A 21,637-nucleotide genomic window follows, 5' to 3' on the forward strand; every position below is an offset into this window, starting at 1 on the left:
ATCGATTCGTCAGTCTACGCGATAATTTTCGAAAAAAATCTCTAAAGGACTGTTGGTGGATGGCCAGAAGAGAAGCAAGGCAATATTGTTATATTTGGACTAATTCCTAACCTGCCAATTTTTTGAAATTTTTAGTTTGACATGATATAATTAATTTGCTACAGGATTGCTTGCCTGTCGAATTTGGAAAGATGTTAAAATACGCATGACACGATTTAACAAATAAACAAATATTTTACTTAACAAGTACAGATTTACGTATGCTGCACCTTATGGCTCCGTTGCTAAGGCCCGTTGCTATGATATTCACAGAGACTCCTTCTGGAGCCCGAGAGAAGTCCATACAGTTGATAGTATGTTCACACGTGCTGTGCACCACAGGGATCCCATTCACAGTCCAGAGAGATAATACACTACCCTCTTCATGAATACTGTCTTGATCAAGTGATTCTCCTGCCATACAATAATACAACATGAATACACAATAGTAAGATAAGACTCTACCCATTGATCCTGTATGTTGCTACATAGCACAGTCATTATATGCTGTAAAAAAATACGCTACAAAAGAAAAAGTGCAGCCTCAGACCCTTGAGCCAAAATAACACAAGATAGATGACATTATCTAGGCGAACATATACAACTCAATATTCACTAATATTAACCGTTACCATAGTGATATACAGTGGCAATGTCTCCTGATGTTCGGCTTATCGCTAGCACATCCACTGCCCTTTTATGGTCAAGTGTGCGAATGTAGCTCAGTCTAGAGAAGAAAGAAAAGTTTCATTATAAGGTTACTTGTGTGAGACAGAATGCCAATACTATGAATGATCTGTTCTACCTATTGAGGTCCCAGATGATGGCTGTCCCATTTTTACTACCGCTGACCAGTACACTGTACTCATGACATATCCTCAGACACGTGATCTCATCAGTGTGCCCGTAAAGTCGAACACGTGTCCCAAGCACCTCGATCCTGCAGTCCTAAATGGAAAGTATATAACTAAGGTTGAAGATTATTAAAAGACAATGAATAGAATTAACAAATATGAAATGGGTGAATGAGCAAATGAAAATTAGGTGGGATGAGTTACTATTGGATAAATGGACAGACGGAATGAATGGATGGAAGTGGAAGAGAGACAGAGAACCAGTACAATTGTTTTCACTTTACTCACCAGGGTAGGGTTATACTTGGTGGGTAAACAAAACAATGCACCCGATGACGAACCAATAAACAATGACGTACAACCGATTGATGTTACACAGCATGTAACCTAGGCAACCAAAAATACATCAATGAATAACAAGAAAGGGATGAGAAAAACTCTCACCGATACCAGAATTATCAGTCGATTCGAATTCCACTTCAATCTGGCGTCGAGTGCTTCAGTCATGACGGTAATTCATTATTCAAAAATCAAAAGATATGATTTTTTTTCACGAATATACTCTGAATAAAGTTCAACGCTAAGACGTGCTATAATACCGAAACATGGCATCAATAAGTAGTTTACAACAAACAACACATGCTTTCCAACCTTGTCGGGTGTCTTGGTGTCCATAAGCCAGGCACCAGAACCACTACCTTCGACAAACACCGTTAAACTGCCATCGACTGCAGACCAACTGAGAGCAGCTGACAAAACAAGCCGCTCACCCCTCTCCTCGGGGTACTGTTCGTATCCGGACATTAATGTGGTGTCTTTGCAAAGTACGTGTACAACCTCGCCTCTGTTACAGACTAAAGAATACACAGGGAACCCAATTTGTTGGTTAAAGCTGATGAAGGGAACGGGGAGGGCTGGGGAACATACGTAGCTACCCCATCTGAGACCCTCGACTGTGGTAACAGGTTTAGGTGCGTCTGAAACGAAAAAAGAAAAACTCATTCAGATTTCAGTTTAGTTTTGATATATTAGCCATACCGAAATCGAGGAAAAAACTGAGTCCAATTAGCATTGCAGTGCATTGTGGGATTGTTTGAGGAATTAAAATAGACGCCATCTTGGAAATGTCCCCTTAAACAGTCCCACAATGCACTACAAGATCAACTTGACCCAGTATTTTCTCAACCTCGGAATGGCTAATTGTATTTGAACTGAACTTTCCAAAAGTGCACAGAAACTTTAGTCGCCAAGATCCTTACCAACAAGAGTATCAGTAACACTGCCCATCAATGTATTTTCTGACGAGAACGAACCGGTGAATCGATGCATGAACAGGTTCGTAGCAGAAGCCACTTCGAAGTCAAACTTGCTTGTATTCAATGACGTCACTGAACCGAATTCCGCGGGAGAGGTGGATATTTTGCGGGTCAAGCGCGGGCTGTGAGGATAGTTGAAGAGCTGTCTTGGAGTCTGGCCATAGGTTTCTATCATGGTTTTGAGAGCCTTTTGACGCACAGGATCCGTGATAGAACTCACTTGAACACCGTAATACGTCTGTAAAAGCAAACGTTAGACCAATTAAAGTAATCTGTATGTATGTGATTTTTATTTTCCCCTTTCTGGGATAACACAGAAGTAAAAAAGACTACAACAACACTAAGGAATGCGAGATAACGACGCCATTATCACATATAAAAAGCATCGGTGTGAATGAAATATAGATTACTTACCGCAGGATGAAAGACATTAACGGCTTCGACTGCTTCAGTTCCTGTTTGCTTGAATCCAAACACCAAGTCGATCCAACTATGAATCGAACGAGACACGTATTCCGTTTCCAGTGCCTAAAGAAAGAAAAACGAAGTGTCATCAGATGAAAAACTACTCTCGTTGATCCCTTCTTGATTTAGCCCATGGAGGAGTAACGTCCATCGTTCATACCCTCCCCTCCCCCACATTTACAAACCTGTCTGTGTATCAGGATAAATAATCGAGGGTTGCCTTTAGCCCATGGAGGAAGAGTAACGTTCATGACTCGTTCGCCATTTTGACGGAGACCAAAGTCAAAACCTTAATAAGAAATAAGAAAATAAGAAAAAGGTTAGCTAGTGATGATACAATGAATACATATTTGATATCAAGGGACAGGGTGTGCGAGTCAACTTGAATACCTTCAAAGTTCTCTAAGAACTCCGGGAGAACGAAAAACTCTGGAATGAGTTCCTTGACGTCTGTTGATGACTCGTATGATGATAGACGCCACGTGGTTGCCATCGAATGGAATGTTCTATCAGGAATGTCGAAGTTGTTGTCTGAGACATGGAAAAAAAATACTTAAGGTTCAAGGACTGCTAATTTTGTGGCTAATAACCTCCCACGTAAAGAAGTTTATGGTGTGAATACCTTGGTATTGTAGGAACATCTTGGTGAATGGTGGTAGTCTGACCAGGAAGTGTAATACGGTTCCACTGTTTGAGTAATGGGAGCCGTAGTGATAGGGTGCTAACAGAGCGTCGTTTTGGCCACTGCGTTCGTATTCCTCTTTAAGCCACTGTATTGGTAATCAAACAACAAGTCCATGTATTATTGAGGAATAGGTCAATACGATCATGTAACCTACGAACTTACCCATCCACCCGCCCATCCACCTACCTACCCACCAACCATCTACCAACCTGCCAAAATACCTTCCCAATCACCAATCTACCCAACCACTAACCTATCAACCTACCTATCTACCCAATCCACCCACCTACCGACCTACCTATCTACCCAATCCACCCACCTACCAACCTATCTACCCAATCCACCCACCTACCAACCTATCTACCCAATGAATTTACCCACCTATCTACCCAATGAATTTACCCACCTACCAACCTATCTACCCAATGAATTTACCCACCTGTCAACCTATCTACCCAATGAATTTACCCACCTGTCAACCTATCTACCCAATCAACCCAATATTACCTACCCAACGACCCACCTACCAACCTACTTTCCCAACAATCAATCAATTCATTTGAATATTAAGAGTATTTCAATTCGAAATTCTTACTCGGAATCTTTCTTTGTAGCTTGTCTCCTTGTTAATACTTTGTGCTGCAATGGGCTTGGATAAATCTCTAAAAACGACAAAAGCAATCAACTTGTGTTTGGTGGAGTCTGACATAACAGCAAGGAGGACTAGCTCCCTAACTAGGGGATGACTAAGGGATACTAGATGGGTTATGTACCATACCTGAATACCTTGCTATCATTCAGGTCAAGTACTTCACTGGTAAAGTCTGACAGAATGAAGGGAAATACTGGATACTGCATCAGATCGTTGAATGTTCTGCCTGCCATTTTGTTCAACTCGGTCAAATACTCGAAGTTCGACAGATTTCCAGTTCTCCACCTGGTTGGGAAAAGGGCAACGCCAAAAAAGAGTTCCGTTATATAGTTTGCACTATTTAAATGACAAATATTTGGACCTCATGCTCTGATTTTGTTATAGGAATCGTGTCTTACTTGGCCGTCGTTGCGTTAAGGTTGTCGGAGATAGGAGTATCGTAAATTGGCAATCTTCTCTGTTTGAACTCTTCAATCACAACCTCTCGGTCCTTAACATACATTAAACAGCAATTACTTTGATTCTAATGAATGTACATCACCTGGGAGTATTTGGAAACCTGGACAAAGGGGACATTGGGTATAAGGTATCCTGGACAATAGGAACATTGGGTATTGGAAACCTGGACAAAGGGGACATTGGGTATACGGTTTCCTGGACAATACGAACATTGGGTATTGGAAACCTGGACAAAGGGAACATTGCATATGAGGTGTCCTGGGCGATAGGAACATTGGGTATTGGAAACCTAGACAAAAGGCACATTTAAAAATAGGGACAGTGAGCAATTTGAATGCTGGACAATCAGGGGCACCAAACAACACGATGATGTAGTCTGATGGGTGCCTAAATGAATGGGTGTCTAAATACTAGGGACACTTAGACAAACTGGTCTTGTGGATAATACTCACTTTCTCTGAATCAAAGGCCAACAAGTACGTTCTACCATTAGAAAGGAATATTTCCATGCCAATATCCTATAATACAAACGACAGTCAAGTGAATAACGAAATACCACTCAGCCAGCATCCAACAACCAATAAAATGGTACCTTCAAACAATATCTTCTTGTTCGGATTTCCTGGATTTCATTGATCGCCCAAGAGATTGATATTGCATCTTTATTTCCTAGCAAAATCTGAGGGAAACCGACAAGAATAATAAAGAAAGTATTTGGTACAAATTCATTGCCATCGTCCATGATCTTGGTCAGGACTCGTGATAAAATGCTCGATGGGGAACAAAGAAAAATAACTCAAGAAAAATGTCTCTATTTAGAAAATGAAAGGCCAAAGTTAAATATGTATAGTAGTTGGTGGCAATAGCCATAGACAACTAGTAGTCTACCATCTAACATGACTATCAGATAGACATGACTGTCAGATAGAACACATAGACAAGTAGTAATCTGCCATCCAACATGACTGTCAAGTTGAATACATAGGTGTGGGTTACCTGTGTTACGTCAGTATCAGTTGTGGTTGCTTCTTCTCCAATGAAGTACATGTGAATTTCACCTTAAAGGAACAACAGTTGATTGACATAAGGAGTCACGTGACATACAAATAACTCATAGAAGGAGGAGGAAGAAAAATAACTTAACATGTGTTAATAGAATGGATAACACTTCATACTAACCAATGAGAATGACACCTGTAGTCTTGATGTCCAGTAAGATATGCATGCAGTGGTAAAGAAACCTGAAAGAAAACCTAAACATATAACTGTGGGGCTCAGGTAGGTCCTGGAGTCTTCTTGGTTAAGGGACATCATGGCTGCGGCCTTTATGGATGGGGGCGTTGTGGTTAGGGGGCGTAAGGTCAGCTGTGGAAGTCATAGTTAGGGAGCAATAAAGTTCTAAAGCAATAAATAAACAATTTTAAAATTCTAAAAACACTTAAGGACATTTTATCAGTGAACAAGTTAATTTACCGTATAGTATCAGGTGTGTCAAAGATATAGTAGACGTTTTTCTTGTGACAACTGGTAGAGTCTTCGAACAGATAGGCCAGCGGTGATCCACTTTGCGCAGTAGCTGAATCACAATAATGGGAAACAAGCAAGTTTTTTTTTCTCTCGATGCCTTGGGTGTCAGAAAAGGACATTTTATTTCCTAGAAGAGGCAATATTTACGCACCATGTTTTTGATGACCTTTCATGACGTATTTCTGAGGCACGTCAAGATGGCACCTTTGCATTCGACAACGAACACGTAATGGTCCTTCAGTGGGATCCAGTCTCCATGAAACTGGGAAATACTCTCGATCATACCATACAGACCTAGTAAGCAAACAAAAGCTATGAATACAAATTTAAACCTCGTAACTCGACTTGGACTCATGATACAATGCTACGTCTAGAGCGCCATCATTTTGAGTTAGCAGCGCGCAAAGTACGAAGGATGATCTACCGTCAATGATACCTCCATTTTACACGGACAAATTCTGCAGAACTCATTGTTCACCAAACAAAAACCGTACTCACTAACAATACTTCTTATAATAAGACCTTAACCGACAACGTGGACATTGAGGGAAATAATCCTACATCCCAGATTGTGTCATTTAATCTTTTGTTAATGGACAACGAAACAAACCTTTCATGGATGACTCTCTCAATCACTTGACGCCATTTCTTTCTGATCTGTACCTCAGCTGACAGACCATCTCTGTTGTGCTTCAGCAAGGTTTGTCTCTGAGTGTCTTGTATCTCAACTGCGACGCGTGTGACGATCCTGGCTGATTCAGAAACTTTGGAGCTGAGCGCCACTATCCTCTTGGAAATACTATAGTTAACAAACATGATAGAATTGAGTATAGGTCACGTGGTCTATTCCCGCCATACTATTGATGACGTCAAATTCAGCTTTTGGTTGACATAATCCAAGACATAAATATTTATCAATTTAGTCAAATGTTTTAGCGACAAAAAGAACTACGCATGCGTGGTATCTAACATGAAGGTCAAAATGGTCACGTGATAAGGTTACTAACAATGCAAAGGCTTCTTGTCTTTTCTTCTGCCATTCCATGATATTCGTTGTTTCTGCGTGGTCCCAGCTCTGAGTCTAGAAAAGGGTAATATTCACTCCGTGTTAACTAACAAAAACATTGTGATGTTAATATGACAACTATTTTCATAAGAAGCTTTATATAAGTTTCTTTTTGTCACCAGCCAATCGATGTTACATGACGTACCCGCGCTAATATGAACAATAATCGTACCATCACATCAATAAGGGCAAATTGAATGATAAATTCAAGTTTCTGTGTTCCAAATACAAACTACGAAGAGTTTCTCAAGAGATTCTTTTGTAAACCTGCAGTTAAAGGAAAAGATGTTGAGAAATGTGTCGCATAGCATTATATCAAGGTAGCCTACCTCAACGTCAGTTCTCGACGACTCATTCAACGCAGCAAATCGTAAACCACATGCTTCAAGTAACGATTTGAAACTCAAGGCGTTCGACGCTTGGTCTTCCGATAGCCTTTCCATGCTTAGTAGCTTTGGTAGGTATGCTTGTATCTTGTCTCGTAGCTAAAACAACATGAAGGATTGGTTATTTAAATCACATGATTTAATGACCTCATTCTACAAGCAACCAATTAGGTTGCAGTTCATTTATATTACTGTACATTAAAAAACCTATCGTTTCATTTTTAACTATTGTCACTTCTGACGGCACAGAAGACCACTTTCTCGAATCGTTTTCACGTTTGGATATACCTGATCAAATCAAATATTACCAAGTTTCTTAAAGTGCTACTACGACGAAAATCGCTCAAACTTGGATTCAGCTGAAACTTCCTAAAAATACTCTTTAAAGGTCCAATAATCACTGTATGAAGTGTTTTCTCGATATTCAGGACGAAAGTATGATATTTTTACGATTATTTTTTGGAGTCTGTGACGTCATACACTCAACATCGAACATCGCTCCATACATTTCTTTGTATATAAATCCTTAATTTATTTTATTCCTATGAAGCCCAAAGGGTGGCTAATGTGCTTATTTCACATTACTTGTGACTATAATTTATATTTTGGGGAGTTTGGGTATTTCTTTCTCCCTTTACTACTGATATTTTGATCATAAACTACAAAGAAATGTATGGAGCGATGTTCGATGTTGAGTGTATGACGTCACAGACTCCAAAAAATAATCGTAAAAATATCATACTTTCGTCCTGAATATCGAGAAAACACTTCATACAGTGATTATTGGACCTTTAAAGAGTATTTTTAGGAAGTTTCAGCTGAATCCAAGTTTGAGCGATTTTCGTCGTAGTAGCACTTTAATTACGCGAGTATACGATACCCACGCAATCGTAGTGAGATCACGTGAGTATGCAATACCCACGTGACTGTAGTGAGATCACGTGAGTGGTGCCGTACCTTTCCCCCTCCACTACTAGTCAATACAGCGTGGACCAGCTTCTTGGCTCGTACATGATCGCTGATTTGTAGGACGAAACATGACAGGTCGAGAGACTGTGAAGGGCTGAGAAGATAAACAAGCAGCTTGCCAAGCTGGGATTTGATGACTTCTTTAGACATGAACATCACTTTACTTGGCATGGTTCCTTTATTATCCTGACAATAAACACTTTCATCAGCTACCATTATTGGTTATTAATTATAGGGATAAAAACGGGGCCCTTCGGTTTCCATTTCGGAGACAGAATGACAGGAAATGTAACATTATGATCATAAAATCATTATGCACGATGGCGAATGATGAAGAAATTCTTATGCTGCCGTCACAGAAGGAATAAGACTAAATACTTAACAATCATGCTGATGAAGCTATTAAATGAATTAACGGCACGCAAACAAAGCAGTTATGACGTCATAAGTCCAAAACAAGGGAGGGAGGGGAGGGGGTTGGGATGATCTACTTACGAGACATGTGTCCAGAAACTCAAACAGCAGACTGAATATGAACTGCGCAAACTCCTTATCCATGTTGACTCCATTAGTAGCACCCTTAAGAATACCAGGCCGCAAAGCCTCATGGACCTGTAAGTCAGCGGTATACACTTGTAAGGGTCCGAGGGCGTCATTTAGAAACACTGTTCTGGAGTATGTAACACAGTTGACAGCCATTTGAATTACTGATTGGAATCTCTGTGTTTGCTCATTAAAGTTTGCACTGGTTGGTGTGGTCTTAAGGAAGCCTAGGTCCGAGCACGGTAGATTATGGTCGGGAGAGAGTGGAATCCAAGAAGAGACTGGTTTGAATGGATTGAGGTCGGAGGACTTTTCTGAACCACGAAACAATCTAAAAAAATGTTGATCTAGTGAATGTACGGTAAAAACTAAAAACGGTTAACTGTTAAGTAACGGAATAAGTTGAGTTTTTAAACCACCATTTTCTGCTTGGCTTTAATTCACCAACAGGGATCCAGGAGCCATACAACCTTGCTTCTTTCCATGCACCAATAACAATCTCCGTTACATCACGTCATTTTTATCTACCAATAGGAATCTCGTTTACATTACCTTATACCACCACGTTTCCTTCCGTTAATAGGAATCTCGTCTTTACAAATTTCTTGGAAGAAGTATAGAGCTACTTGAATAGCGAAGTAACGTAGATAACGAGCGATAAAGAATATAGACAGACCGTGCTCTGAAAAGTACAAAAACGGAAAATCGTATTGTATCCTCTTTGTAATCTGCTGAGAACTAATTTAAAAAATGAACATGCGGAAGAGTGAACTGACTATTAATTTGACAAATACATCAATATTTTCATTCACCTCTTTTCCTGTGATCCAGCTCCTCAAGGTTCTCGAGTACAACAAGAAGATCTTCAAACATCTGGAAATACATGCTTCCACATGTGCTGTGCACAGCAACGAGGAAAAAAAAAACAATCACGAGGTAGTCCTATGATGGAGGACTTATGGAAGGACTACAGTTAAACAGGGTTTTTTTTTTGTACTGCCAAGTGTCCCCCTCGTTAAACATAGTCTTGATTTCATTTCATTTAACTATACTCTTGATGCCACTGAGAGGATCTCTCGCTCTTAATCCTAAGAAGCAATGCAGTAGACCTAATCTATGGACCCAGACATAAAGGTTTCTGTAATGGAATATCTCATTCCTATGATGATTACATGGTGAGTACTCCAAAGGTACCCATCGTCCTCCCCTTATCTCCTTCTCCCATCCCCTCTCTCCCAAGAAAGTGGAAGAAAGAAACTTTCATCTCTCCCTCCATCCGTCCATCCATCGATTTTTCGCACTATTATGCAGTACTACCGTATATGTCTGGTTATGGTCGGCCTAGGATACTAGAGGGTTATACCTGCAAGCCTTGATGACAATACAGCTTATTAAAGTCTGTAAGTCATCCATTAGACAACTGACATCTACTGTGATAGGCGTTCGGCCTTGACTGAAAACAAGCAAGGACGTATGTGAGATATTAAAATATCAAAGATTTAAAATAATTGTCGTTAGTATCCAAATATTACAACTATGTGGGTTCATGTGTTGAATTGCTGGCATTGTCATTGATGATGGTGAAGACACGACGACAATGATGGAGATGATGGAGATGATAATGTTGTTGATGATGTTGTTGATTTTAATGGTGATGGTGGAGATTATGATGATGATAGTAGTAATGATGATGATTATTAAAGACCTCCATACCTTTGTTGATGCTGCAGACGAGCCAAGCCACAAACAACATTACAGACAGTCTGTAACAGCCCATGAGCCACAGCATTCAGGCACAGGTCATCTATCTGATGGTCACAACAACACATGTTGTTATAATCACTCTGTAAGATATTCCTAATCAACAAGGATTACTTACCTTGAGAAACAATTGGCACAAGTGTTTGATCAACATGCGGTTCAGATTCTGAGAGATCAAGGTGTTTTCCAGTACTGATAACAATGGCACCACGCCCAGTGGACGTAGGATACTGGAAAGATTCTGGTCGAAAGCAGTTGAATATGCACTGGATATGAATAAATAGACTGTTAGGAGGAAAGACTAACCATGGTCTTATTTTCAATATGATTAGCACTGGACTTACTAATCCTTATCCAAGTCCACTGGTCTTCCGACCATCAGCCACAGACACGCCTCTATGGTTCCCTTGGTTACAGTATGGTCATACAGCTATAAATAAATAGATGTGTGAGAATAATGTCATGTGCGTGTCTTCCCCAACACAATGGAGGCACGTTACAAGATGAGTAGAACAATACGTCCCCATTACCTGATTAGCAAGAAGATGAAATCCATGGATTCCAAGAAAATGATTGTATCGTTCTGGTTCAGCTTTTTGTAAGTACAAGCACAAGATCTAAAAGAAACAGCACATCAAAACAACTTTGGTATCCCTGTCTTCAGTTCAACCACAGGGAGTCCAAACTACCAAAACTGATGTAACTTGGATGCGAGGATAACATGAAAATACAAAAGAAATCACACTTTTTCTCGATGGCATTTGCGGCATTTCTTTTGTATTTCCATGTTATCCTCGCATACAAGACAATTTTGAGAAGGGTACATTCACAGCACACAAATATAGTTTTGGTGCCCTGTGGATACTACACAGAGTCAGTTTGGGTGCCCTGTGGATACTACACAGAGTCAGTTTGGGTGCCCTGTGGTTCAATACGTACCTTGATCACAAGTTCCCTGACAGAGTCAGACTGATGTGACACCCATACCAACAGGTACTCCGCCTTGAGCACTCCTCCGATTACAGCAGGTACCTGCTCTGCTTGGAGATTCAGAAGTATCTTCTGTAACAGCTTCAACAACCCTAGCCGCATCTGAAAAAGAAAATGTAATACTAAACGAGGCTTTGCACCATCACGTGATGGCAGCGATGACAGGAGGCAGGAACAATTGAATCTGGTCTAATCTGGGTTTTTTTCAGAGGAGGTTTTCTCAGTTTACAATGCCTTCTGTCATGGAGGCCATTACTTGATGGTGCAAAGCCTCTATTGATAAAACACGCTCCGTTTGAGTCTCGGGTGCATGTAATGATTATCAGAGGACCAGCTGTTAAACATATGGAATACTTTACCTTGGTCATGTGATCAGGAGCTCGGCGCCTTTTCTCGCTGTTATTTGGTTTATAGGTTTGTGTACTAGACTTGATTCCAGGATATCCTTCTACGACTAGATACTCGTCCATGGAACTTTGATGAGCCAAGCTAAAAAGATGAACATTAAATATAGTATCCCTTTTACAACCACGTGCAGCAAAAGCAGCAGCAACAACAACAACAGCAGCAGCAACAACAACAACAACAGCAGCAGCAACAACAAAAACAACAACAGCAGCAACAACAGCAGCAACAATGTTACCAGTTTTAATCTGACTCCAGATACCAATACAGTAGTAAAATCCTTTATTCACTCGTTAGAGCTTGATACTCGTTGCTTGCGCTTACACGTGTTCTCTCTTATATATCTTATCTCTATATTATATATGTCACCTGATACTATACTAAATTATGTCACACAACTAACTTAGTCAAAGCGTGACAGTTCATACACTTCACAACAACAACAACAACAACAGCAGCAGCAACAACAACAACAACAACAACAGCAACAACAACAGCAGCAACAACAACAACAGTAACAACAACAACAGTAACAACAACAACAACAGCAGCAGCAACAACAACAACAACAACAACAGCAGCAGCAACAACAACAACAGTAACAACAACAACAACAGCAGCAGCAACAACAACAACAGCAACAACAACAACAGCAGCAGCAACAACAACAGCAACAACAACAGCAACAACAACAGTAACAACAACAGCAGCAACAACAACAACAACAACAACAACAGCAGCAACAACAACAACAGCAACAACAACAGCACCAACAACAACAACAGCAGCAACAACAACAGCACCAACAACAACAACAGCAACAACAGCAACAACAGCAACAGCAGCAACAACAGCAACAGCAGCAACAACAACAACAGCAGCAACAACAACAACAGCAGCAACAACAACAACAGCAGCAGCAACAACAACAACAACAGCAACAACAACAACAGCAACAACAACAACAACAGCATAGCAGCAGAAACAACAACAACAGCATAGCAGCAGAAACAACAACAGCAACAGCAGAAACAACAGCAACGGCCACATCCACATCCACAACAGTACTAAAAGTTGCAAATCTGGTATTATCAATATTACCTGCTTTTAAGAGAACTGAAGTCCGACTCATTAATGAAGTCATACTCCATCACATCAACACTGGACATACGACTCTGAGGCGTGTTACTGTGTATACCAATAGACAAGGGTTTACTACCAGGACCCCTGTACGATTCTACTGGAGTATGAGGAGTATGTGGTGTAGGAGGCGTCTGTGGAGTAGAGGGACTAGATACTGAACTTTTCCACTCTCTTAGAGGACTTCCTTGAAGGAGAATACTATTTCCGTCAGCAGATCCAAGGCATGGCTTGACGCTAGATGAAGCTGGGTGATGGGGAATCTGGACGGTTAGTTTACGATGTTTAGAAGGGGGAGGACAGCTGGCGAAATGAGGGGCAATAGCTTGTGGTGACGAATGAGCGGGAAATTCAAGGTATTCAGCAGACAGTGTAGTACAAGGAACAGACACATCAGGTGACTCCTCTTTAATTGCTTCATATTTATCTCCTTTTTGTCCTATTGTCATGTCTTGAACGCATTTTCCTTCATTATCTTCTCCTTTATCCTTCTGTTCGGAAATTGATCCCCCAATTCTCTCCTTCTCGCCCTCCTTTCTGTCTTCCCCGATAAGCGTTCCATTTCTACCAAGCCGTAAAGTGCTTTCAGAGGTTTCAAGATTCTCTAGTAAAATATCATCAGAATGGGTTGGTTTGGGTTCAACTAAAGTGCTGTCATAAGGACTGGAAGGCGAGCTTAGTTTCTTTGCCATGAGTAACGAGTCGCGTTGGAAAGACGACGGTGAAAGTGGCAGTCGGGTTACCGCTGGAGTAGGATATCCTGTAAGAGAATGAAAAACGACTGTATTATGATGTTTTGTAAATGAAACATCACTGGGTGCCGCATGAATACACAGCGGAGTAATAGCCTCCCCGAGAATATAAAATTTATTTTCCTGGAGAAGATACCTCGGGCTCTCCCACGCACAACCCAAACACCAAAACTTCAAGCTCAGATGATATTATTTTAAACAAATTTAAAAACTTGGTTTGGTTTTATACTCCTTCGCGGTGTTTGCTACTCAAGAACACGCGTTCCTTGGTGGTGGCTCTAATTCATAAAGTTATAAAACAGTTCATCGTCTTACCAAAATCAAACTCGTATTCCATCAAATAAAACCTGTTGGGTGAATGTAGACTGGTAGTGTCTTCTGTAGGATGAATGGCTATCAGGAACTCACAAACTGCCTTCAGTACAGTTAAATCAGGTGTTTGTCCCATGACATTCTGGATAATATTGACATACAGTGTGCTGATTGTACTGGGGATTTCCTTCAATCCTTCACCTTGCCGCTCCTAAAACAACACAGTCACTTTACTTTATATAGCATAACTACTTCAGGTACGTGATAGGGATAATACCGTACGTATGTCTCATTGCATGACCTGTTGCCTAATCTCATGCCAGGCTCTGCTACACTTGGGTCTAGACTCAAATTAATCAGTCATTATTAAATGTCCAGATTTTTTAAAAAGAAAATAGAATATATCACCCCTGAACTAGGAGTATCCCCTACCTGAACTAGGAGTATCCCTTACCTGAACTGCGAGTATCCCTTACCTGAGCTAGGAGTATCCCTTATACCTGAGCTAGGAGTATCCCTTATACCTGAACTAGGAGTATCCCTTATACCTGAACTAGGAGTATCCCTTACCTGAGCTAGGAGTATCCCTTATCAGAGCAAGGAGTATCCCTTACCTGAACTGGGAGTATTCCTTACCTGAACTAGGAGTATCCCTTACCTGAACTAGGAGTATCCCTTACCTGAACTGGGAGTATGCCTTATCTGAACTAGGAGTATCCCTTACCTGAACTAGGAGTATCCCTTACCTGAGCTAGGAGTATCCCTTATACCTGAACTAGGAGTATCCCTTATACCTGAACTAGGAGTATTCCTTACCTGAACTGCGAGTATCCCTTACCTGAGCTAGGAGTATCCCTTATACCTGAACTAGGAGTATCCCTTATACCTGAACTAGGAGTATCCCTTACCTGAACTAGGAGTATCCCTTATCAGAGCAAGGAGTATCCCTTACCTGAACTGGGAGTATTCCTTACCTGAACTAGGAGTATCCCTTACCTGAACTAGGAGTATCCCTTACCTGAACTAGGAGTATGCCTTATCTGAACTAGGAGTATCCCTTACCTGAACTAGGAGTATCCCTTACCTGAACTAGGAGTATCCCTTACCTGAACTAGGAGTATCTCTTTTACTTGAACCTAACAATGAAGGTAGTGATGAGTCAAAAGAACCATACCTGACAGCCAATCAGGAGCTGCTGAACAAGTTCTGCCTTCTGAAATTGAGCGATGTTAAACTTATAGTGAGGATGACTAGCATGGACGAGAATCTCAAGAGTGGAGAGAAGCATCTTTAGCACGCCCTGCTTCGCTTTGTCCCAGATATTTCTGTTCAGGAGGTAGTGTTGGAAGATGTCTACATTACGTACAACAGCATTGGAATCGATGTTTAACATGATTGGGTTATCGGACAGATTGGTGTGCTTGAAGACCTCACCATCACAGGCTGCTTCCATTAGAACCTGATACAAGATACAAATATAAGTTTATAAAATATTGATTATTAAGTTTCAGGAAAATTGCTTTGGTGGGCTACCTGTGGTAGATCCATTCAACTGAGCAACTGCTACCCACGGGTTATGACTGGCCAATAAACCCAGGAGAAAATGAAATGATCTTTTGGCATTGGATGCTAACAAGCCTACCTTTAGCACGTGGTATCCTATCATGCACTGCGGGCTGAGTAGAATTCTCTTGAGTAGAGCATAGCCTGATTCTTCATCCATTGCGCGTGCGTGGTACTCACAGGTCTTCTGTAGTGACAGCACGATTGATAGAGCATCGGCTTGAGTCTTGTGATCATTAGTCATCTCTACAACCTGGACAGAAAGAAGCGATAAGGTAGGCAGGTAGAGGACAACAGACAGTCAGTCAGTCAGACAGTCAGTCAGTCAGACAGTCAGTCAGTCAGACAGTCAGACAGACAGACAGACAGACGGACGGACGGACGGATGGATGGACAGACGGACGGACGGACAACATACAAATCCATATTTGAAATATTTCATAAGTTAGGTTAGGGAGATTTAACTTTACGCAAATTAGAAACAAAATATAAAATACCCCATGAAGAACCATGCCGTGATTAACGCTGTAGAAATCCGCTGGATGCTTTAAGTCCTACTGTGTTATTCCGGCATAATAAAATAACACACACCTTAGCAAACAAATAGATGAACACCATCATCCCACCAACATCATGTGCCGCTTCAAGAAACGTACTGACCCTCAGAGCCTCGACTTCAAGAAACAGCTTGGCCTCGTTCTGAACAAGGTTTGTTTTAACTGTAGGTTTGTTGGTAACATCAAGATGACTGGCCCTTCGAGGTTTGTCATCTGTGGTTGGTATCCTGATGTTTTGATTGAATACTGTATGACGTACTGGTGTGTAGGACAGCAACAGTTTGCTCTACAAAGAAAAAACATATAAGTAGCACGTGGGTATTTTGTCTGCGCTTGCGTACGGGAAAAACCTAATGCTTACTTATATAAGTATAATCTCATTTAGTACGACCTTAGGTTGAAAACGCACAGTGCAATATATGAAACAAGGATTCCTTAGTGTGGGATCCAAAGCGTTTTTAAAAAAATCTATTTTCTGATATTGATATAGTATGCGGACCCTAACCCTTTGAAAGCTCCTGGACCACCCTAGTTGTCCAATGACGGGTCGAGCGTGATTGGATAGAAAGTAGTGTTAGTTCGGTTTCTGATTGGTTCGCAGAGAAAACCATTTGAGAGTCCTCGAACAGTGTTTCCCCTCTCATAGGACAGAGCCGTGCATTATGAGGTTTCAAGTCTTTGTCTGACAAAAAAAACGTACAGTACAGATGGGCGCACACCTGTATGAAAAGCCGTATCTCACGCTGCTATTGTGTGGTACAGTTACCTTTAAAGACGTCTCCAAATCTGGAATAAACACGTGAGGACTTCTCAGAAATCCAGTACTCAGCCCGGCCGAGACTGACCTCTCAGTTATTGAGAGTCTAGACCATAGTCTGCTTGCAACTAGAAATGGTTGAGAAGAACTGAGGAAAGACAAAACATGACAAAGGCTAAGGCAATGTTCTGCGTAATATCTTCAGTACAACCCTATTAATAAGTAACAAAACAGTCACGTACTCTTGGTGATCTTTAGGAACATAAGAAAAGTCAGCGTGCAGATGTCCGATGCTGTTGTAGTTTGGACCAAGTGAGTACAGGTAGAATGCTTCATCTTTACCAACAACCCAGTCTCCATGTGTGGCCACTCCCTTCTTAACACTTTTAATACTTGTCCCTCCTGGAATAACAAATAATCTCTTGTCGCTAAGGATTTCTACTACTCCATAAACTCATAATTACTAACGGCTACTGGTTGGGACTGCATTGATGTGTTGAATACGACAAGTGAATAAGAATGACTAGTGGTTACTAGTTGGGACTGTGTTGATGTGTTGAATACAACAAGTGAATAAGAATGACTAGTGGTTGCTAGTTGGGACTGTGTTGGTGTGTTGAATACAACAAGTGAATAAGAATGACTAGTGGTTACAAGTTGGGGCTGTTTTGGTGTGTTGAACACAACAAGTGAATATGAAAGAAACTTAAACCCTGTGTAAGACGCGAAAAGCAAGATTGAAAACAGGAAAAAGAACCAGTTAACTGAGGAAACAGTAGAGTTTTTTTTAATCTAAAAAATAAAAACGCAAAAAAAAAAACAAAAAAAAAAGGAGCAAACTTAAGTCTCAGGTCACTCATCCAGGTACTAGCCCTCCTAAGACGGGATTGACTCACTATCTTGAATGTCCAGGTTTTTTCCACTGGGCCACAGTTTTACAAAATTAGCAATTTTCACCCGATTCCGTGCGTGGCAAGTTGTGCAAGGGATTAACCAATATGGTCTGGGGGTTGGCTGGTCTCTCCCCTGATGCTTCGGCTAGAACATTATCCTGCGTAATTCGTGCACCCAAGGGCAGAATGATTTAATCGCCGTCAGGTCCGAAGTCCATACGCCGCCCCAGCTCTGCCGATGTCTCGGGGGTATGGCACAGCGGAATCGAGGTTTATTTTTGGAATTAACTAGATAAATATGGGTTCGAATCCCATCGTGTACAGATAAGATTTATTTTTTTTAAATTTTACCTTTAATTTATTTTGTCATTGGATTCGAACTATCAACTCTCTCGGTAAATAATATTCGAACTCTTATAACTAAGAAATCTCGATCCGGAAAATAGAGTTATTCTTTCCTGATTTCCAGTCTGTTTCAAGTGTCAACACTCACCTATAAAAGCAAGTACATTGCCCAAGTCATATCCTTCAGGTAAAACAGACTTTTCGGCACCATGTCCCTCTTTTTTTGCTGTACTTAGTATCACGTGACCCAACAAACATGCTGACAAGGTACACTTGCCCTCTTCGTACCAGGGGAGGGGTGGGCCAAAATTATGTTCTGTGGTTTCAGTACCGTCCACTATCGACAGAATCTACAAAACAATTGCAATCATTTACATGGTCATTCAAGGGAATTCAGGAAAGATCTGTGAAGTTGCATAATCCATGGTGTGGGCTCCCTGTGGACTTACCTTACAAGCATCATCGTATTCCTTCGTCTCCATACCACCATTAGGAGGAATGTACCTCTGTTTAGACTGAGAGAACGAAACAACCACGTGATGCCATCGACCACGTGATAGACCAGGTATTCTAGTAACTAATTCTTTGACGATATCGTAACCATCAGTACCCCCCTTAGTTGCTTTTGTCCACCTGCAACAAATGTTTCAATATGCATTTGATCTATAATATATGGGTTAGAGGCTTGTCATCGTCACGTGACATGGTCACGTGATATATGGGGTAGAGGCTTGTCATGGTCACGTGACATGGTCACGTGACATGGTCTCGTGACAGCAGTCATACCTGAACAACAGAGAACCACCTGATGGTAGAACCCAGATCTCGAAGAGACCCTTCCTGGAACCAATAGAACAGATATGTATAGCTTCATCACAGGAAGGTGTGTCTGTACCCCGCGTCCACACGTTAGGACAGCTCATCGACCTACTGGACCGAGTACCACGAACCGGTGGAATAGTCACCCCTCGTAATCGAGTAGCTTCTCTTGACATTCCTGGTTCACTCTCAGAAAATCTTCTCAAACTATGCAAGCGCATCCAAAACACGATGCTAAAATCGGGCGGCGGCCATGTTTGGTTTCCATGACAACGAAGATTAATAGCTTTGACTGAGAAAGGTGACGGCAGGTCAGCGGTGTCATCACCAGGACTTGCTTCGGACCTTTGAATATCCTGCCTGTCGCTTGTTTCCACAGAGCCCCCACGTGCGAGTTTTGACTGGGGTTTGGAGCGTCGTGCTCGTTCAGGGCTATTCTTGCCGATTCTAGAAAGTGAACCTTCGGAGTTGGCACCTTCACTTGATGCATCTCCTAGACTTTGAAGCAGGGCGCCTCCTTTGATTCTTTCAAAATATAAGAATAATGAATTCAATAAGTGAATATGTGTTGTTCTCTCCTTTGCCACGAGGGTTTTTCTCCAGGTTCTCTGGTTTTCCTCCCTCCATAAACATTAACATGTGAGTTGAGCGTTGTGTGCATAAAATAGTAAATGTAGTGATAGTGAGTGTGAGTGAAAGCAGGCCTACATCAGCGAAAGCTGACAGAACAAACAGCCTGCGCTAACAAATAAAATAATATTATTTTACATGCGAAAACTTTATGATGAGAGACGTCCTAACGCAGTCTTATCATGAATACCTTTTTATATCTGGTCTTAGTCTTTGAACTTTAGCTTTTCGACCTCCGTGCTTCGACCGCGGGTCCACAGTTTGTAAGCGACATGGAAAAGAGAGTATGTAGGCCGGTCCATGGGTAAACGAAGCTTTGCTGGCGATGTGTGCCAAGCTGTTGCATAGCAAGTCCTTCAAAACAGTCAGGGGAAAAAAAGTAGGGAACGATTAAAGATGGCATGATGAATGTTGTGAATATAAGTCATATCATCTGATATATAACAAAGTCGAGGGTGTCTGTTGTTCGCTCTTATCCAATCAACTGCGAGATATCGAGTAAATACGTGACAATGCCTGGACCAAGCCCTAACCAAGAACAATGTACCCCCGTGCCTCAACATGTCTGACTACTCAATGGAATATTCTACGTATTTACCACTGGTACTGGTTTGGTCTTAAAGATGGCGATGAAATCCTTTAGTTCAGACGCTCTGATCTGGTGGTTGGCAAGATGAACAAACAAATCGAGTACAATTGACTGGAGATCTGCAGGAATAGAAATAATGCAGCTGATTAACTGAGCGTTGATTTGAAATCTGGTGTCATTAGTGCAGGGAATGATACCTCGAAGACTTGTATCATTGCTCCTGAGAACATCTTGATAGCACATCAGGATACTACTTAGTAACCCCTGTATGAACAAAAATACAAAGGTAGTTTAGGTTCATAGTTTTTGTGACTTTGACCGACTGCAAACCACGTGTCTGTAAGGGTGGTGACCGCTGTGTTCCTTGATTACAGACTCATTTACTCAGGGTTGCCTCATTTCGTTGCCTCATTTCATTGACAAATAGCAACGGCAAAGTAAAGAATGCACAACTTCAATAACACAAACAGTTTGTAATTCCACGGACTTTAACTGGAACACATGAATACTCTAAACAAAATATAGGCTAATGATGAGCAACAAAGTTCTCGAACCTAGAGATCTCGAATTATAATTCCATCTATCGGTAGCCTTATCAAGTGGGTTGCTTTCCGTCCACCATGGAGGTCTATTACATTACCTCTTGACACAGTACTCTACAGTTGTGTTCATTGTCTTTAACGAGGCCAAGAAGACACTGGACGGCATGTGTGAGGACTGATAATGACTTGCTGGAGAGTAAAAGATTGATAAGGTTATCGCCACTATATGTCTTATACTTACCATATATATATATATATATATATATATATATAAATTCTCAAGGGCAAATCCGGGGGATCAAATACTGAATCAATGTAACCTAATGGGGCGGTAAAAAAAACACCTCCACCCCTCCCCCCTAATCTGCAAATGCATTCAGATAAATAAAATGTCACGAACCTCGTCTTGGAGCAAGCATCTTCAGGACCATAGGCTGCATTCAGTAACCTAAACAAAAACTGACAAATCTGTGGATAAATGACGAGGCCGTGGAAGTGAACGCTGTTGTCTCTTGACTCTTCACTTTTGCGTCGATCTCGGTTTTTCCTGGGCTGCGAAGTCTGCAGAATAAATGGCATTATTGTTAGTTTATTTTTCCTTTTAACGAATTGGTGGTAATT

The 21,637-nt window shown here is 41.2% G+C and overlaps 1 protein-coding gene across 1 annotated transcript in view; it reads right to left on the reverse strand.

Moving 5' to 3' along the window:
* The window catches only part of LOC116288371 (lysosomal-trafficking regulator), a 32,576-nt gene that overhangs the window by 2,175 nt on the left and 8,764 nt on the right, over positions 1 to 21,637 (reverse strand). Inside the window, exons 9-56 of the mRNA XM_089028070.1 lie at positions 21,417 to 21,577; positions 21,115 to 21,205; positions 20,672 to 20,738; positions 20,484 to 20,593; positions 20,076 to 20,239; positions 19,223 to 19,780; positions 18,886 to 19,069; positions 18,585 to 18,786; positions 17,441 to 17,600; positions 17,208 to 17,346; positions 16,476 to 16,727; positions 15,964 to 16,137; positions 15,496 to 15,780; positions 14,325 to 14,532; positions 13,219 to 14,017; positions 12,072 to 12,201; positions 11,662 to 11,814; positions 11,253 to 11,339; positions 11,067 to 11,152; positions 10,841 to 10,988; positions 10,675 to 10,769; positions 10,325 to 10,414; positions 9,774 to 9,859; positions 9,514 to 9,643; positions 8,914 to 9,292; positions 8,407 to 8,604; positions 7,393 to 7,548; positions 7,005 to 7,078; positions 6,608 to 6,796; positions 6,149 to 6,291; positions 5,944 to 6,046; positions 5,650 to 5,711; positions 5,467 to 5,528; positions 5,063 to 5,149; positions 4,923 to 4,988; positions 4,410 to 4,501; positions 4,138 to 4,296; positions 3,955 to 4,021; positions 3,297 to 3,444; positions 3,065 to 3,205; positions 2,860 to 2,963; positions 2,624 to 2,737; positions 2,153 to 2,447; positions 1,545 to 1,870; positions 1,182 to 1,280; positions 845 to 987; positions 672 to 766; positions 270 to 453 (exon numbers count right to left, since the gene is read on the reverse strand). Coding sequence (XP_088884196.1) covers positions 270 to 453; positions 672 to 766; positions 845 to 987; positions 1,182 to 1,280; positions 1,545 to 1,870; positions 2,153 to 2,447; positions 2,624 to 2,737; positions 2,860 to 2,963; positions 3,065 to 3,205; positions 3,297 to 3,444; positions 3,955 to 4,021; positions 4,138 to 4,296; positions 4,410 to 4,501; positions 4,923 to 4,988; positions 5,063 to 5,149; positions 5,467 to 5,528; positions 5,650 to 5,711; positions 5,944 to 6,046; positions 6,149 to 6,291; positions 6,608 to 6,796; positions 7,005 to 7,078; positions 7,393 to 7,548; positions 8,407 to 8,604; positions 8,914 to 9,292; positions 9,514 to 9,643; positions 9,774 to 9,859; positions 10,325 to 10,414; positions 10,675 to 10,769; positions 10,841 to 10,988; positions 11,067 to 11,152; positions 11,253 to 11,339; positions 11,662 to 11,814; positions 12,072 to 12,201; positions 13,219 to 14,017; positions 14,325 to 14,532; positions 15,496 to 15,780; positions 15,964 to 16,137; positions 16,476 to 16,727; positions 17,208 to 17,346; positions 17,441 to 17,600; positions 18,585 to 18,786; positions 18,886 to 19,069; positions 19,223 to 19,780; positions 20,076 to 20,239; positions 20,484 to 20,593; positions 20,672 to 20,738; positions 21,115 to 21,205; positions 21,417 to 21,577 — 8,045 coding nt within the window. The remainder of the gene's footprint in view (positions 1 to 269; positions 454 to 671; positions 767 to 844; positions 988 to 1,181; positions 1,281 to 1,544; positions 1,871 to 2,152; positions 2,448 to 2,623; positions 2,738 to 2,859; positions 2,964 to 3,064; positions 3,206 to 3,296; positions 3,445 to 3,954; positions 4,022 to 4,137; positions 4,297 to 4,409; positions 4,502 to 4,922; positions 4,989 to 5,062; positions 5,150 to 5,466; positions 5,529 to 5,649; positions 5,712 to 5,943; positions 6,047 to 6,148; positions 6,292 to 6,607; positions 6,797 to 7,004; positions 7,079 to 7,392; positions 7,549 to 8,406; positions 8,605 to 8,913; positions 9,293 to 9,513; positions 9,644 to 9,773; positions 9,860 to 10,324; positions 10,415 to 10,674; positions 10,770 to 10,840; positions 10,989 to 11,066; positions 11,153 to 11,252; positions 11,340 to 11,661; positions 11,815 to 12,071; positions 12,202 to 13,218; positions 14,018 to 14,324; positions 14,533 to 15,495; positions 15,781 to 15,963; positions 16,138 to 16,475; positions 16,728 to 17,207; positions 17,347 to 17,440; positions 17,601 to 18,584; positions 18,787 to 18,885; positions 19,070 to 19,222; positions 19,781 to 20,075; positions 20,240 to 20,483; positions 20,594 to 20,671; positions 20,739 to 21,114; positions 21,206 to 21,416; positions 21,578 to 21,637) is intronic.

Source organism: Actinia tenebrosa, unplaced genomic scaffold (genome assembly GCF_029948245.1).
Source record: "Actinia tenebrosa isolate PJP-AT-01 unplaced genomic scaffold, QUT_ActTen_1.0 PGA_scaffold12__29_contigs__length_12842862, whole genome shotgun sequence".
NCBI lineage: Eukaryota > Metazoa > Cnidaria > Anthozoa > Actiniaria > Actiniidae > Actinia > Actinia tenebrosa.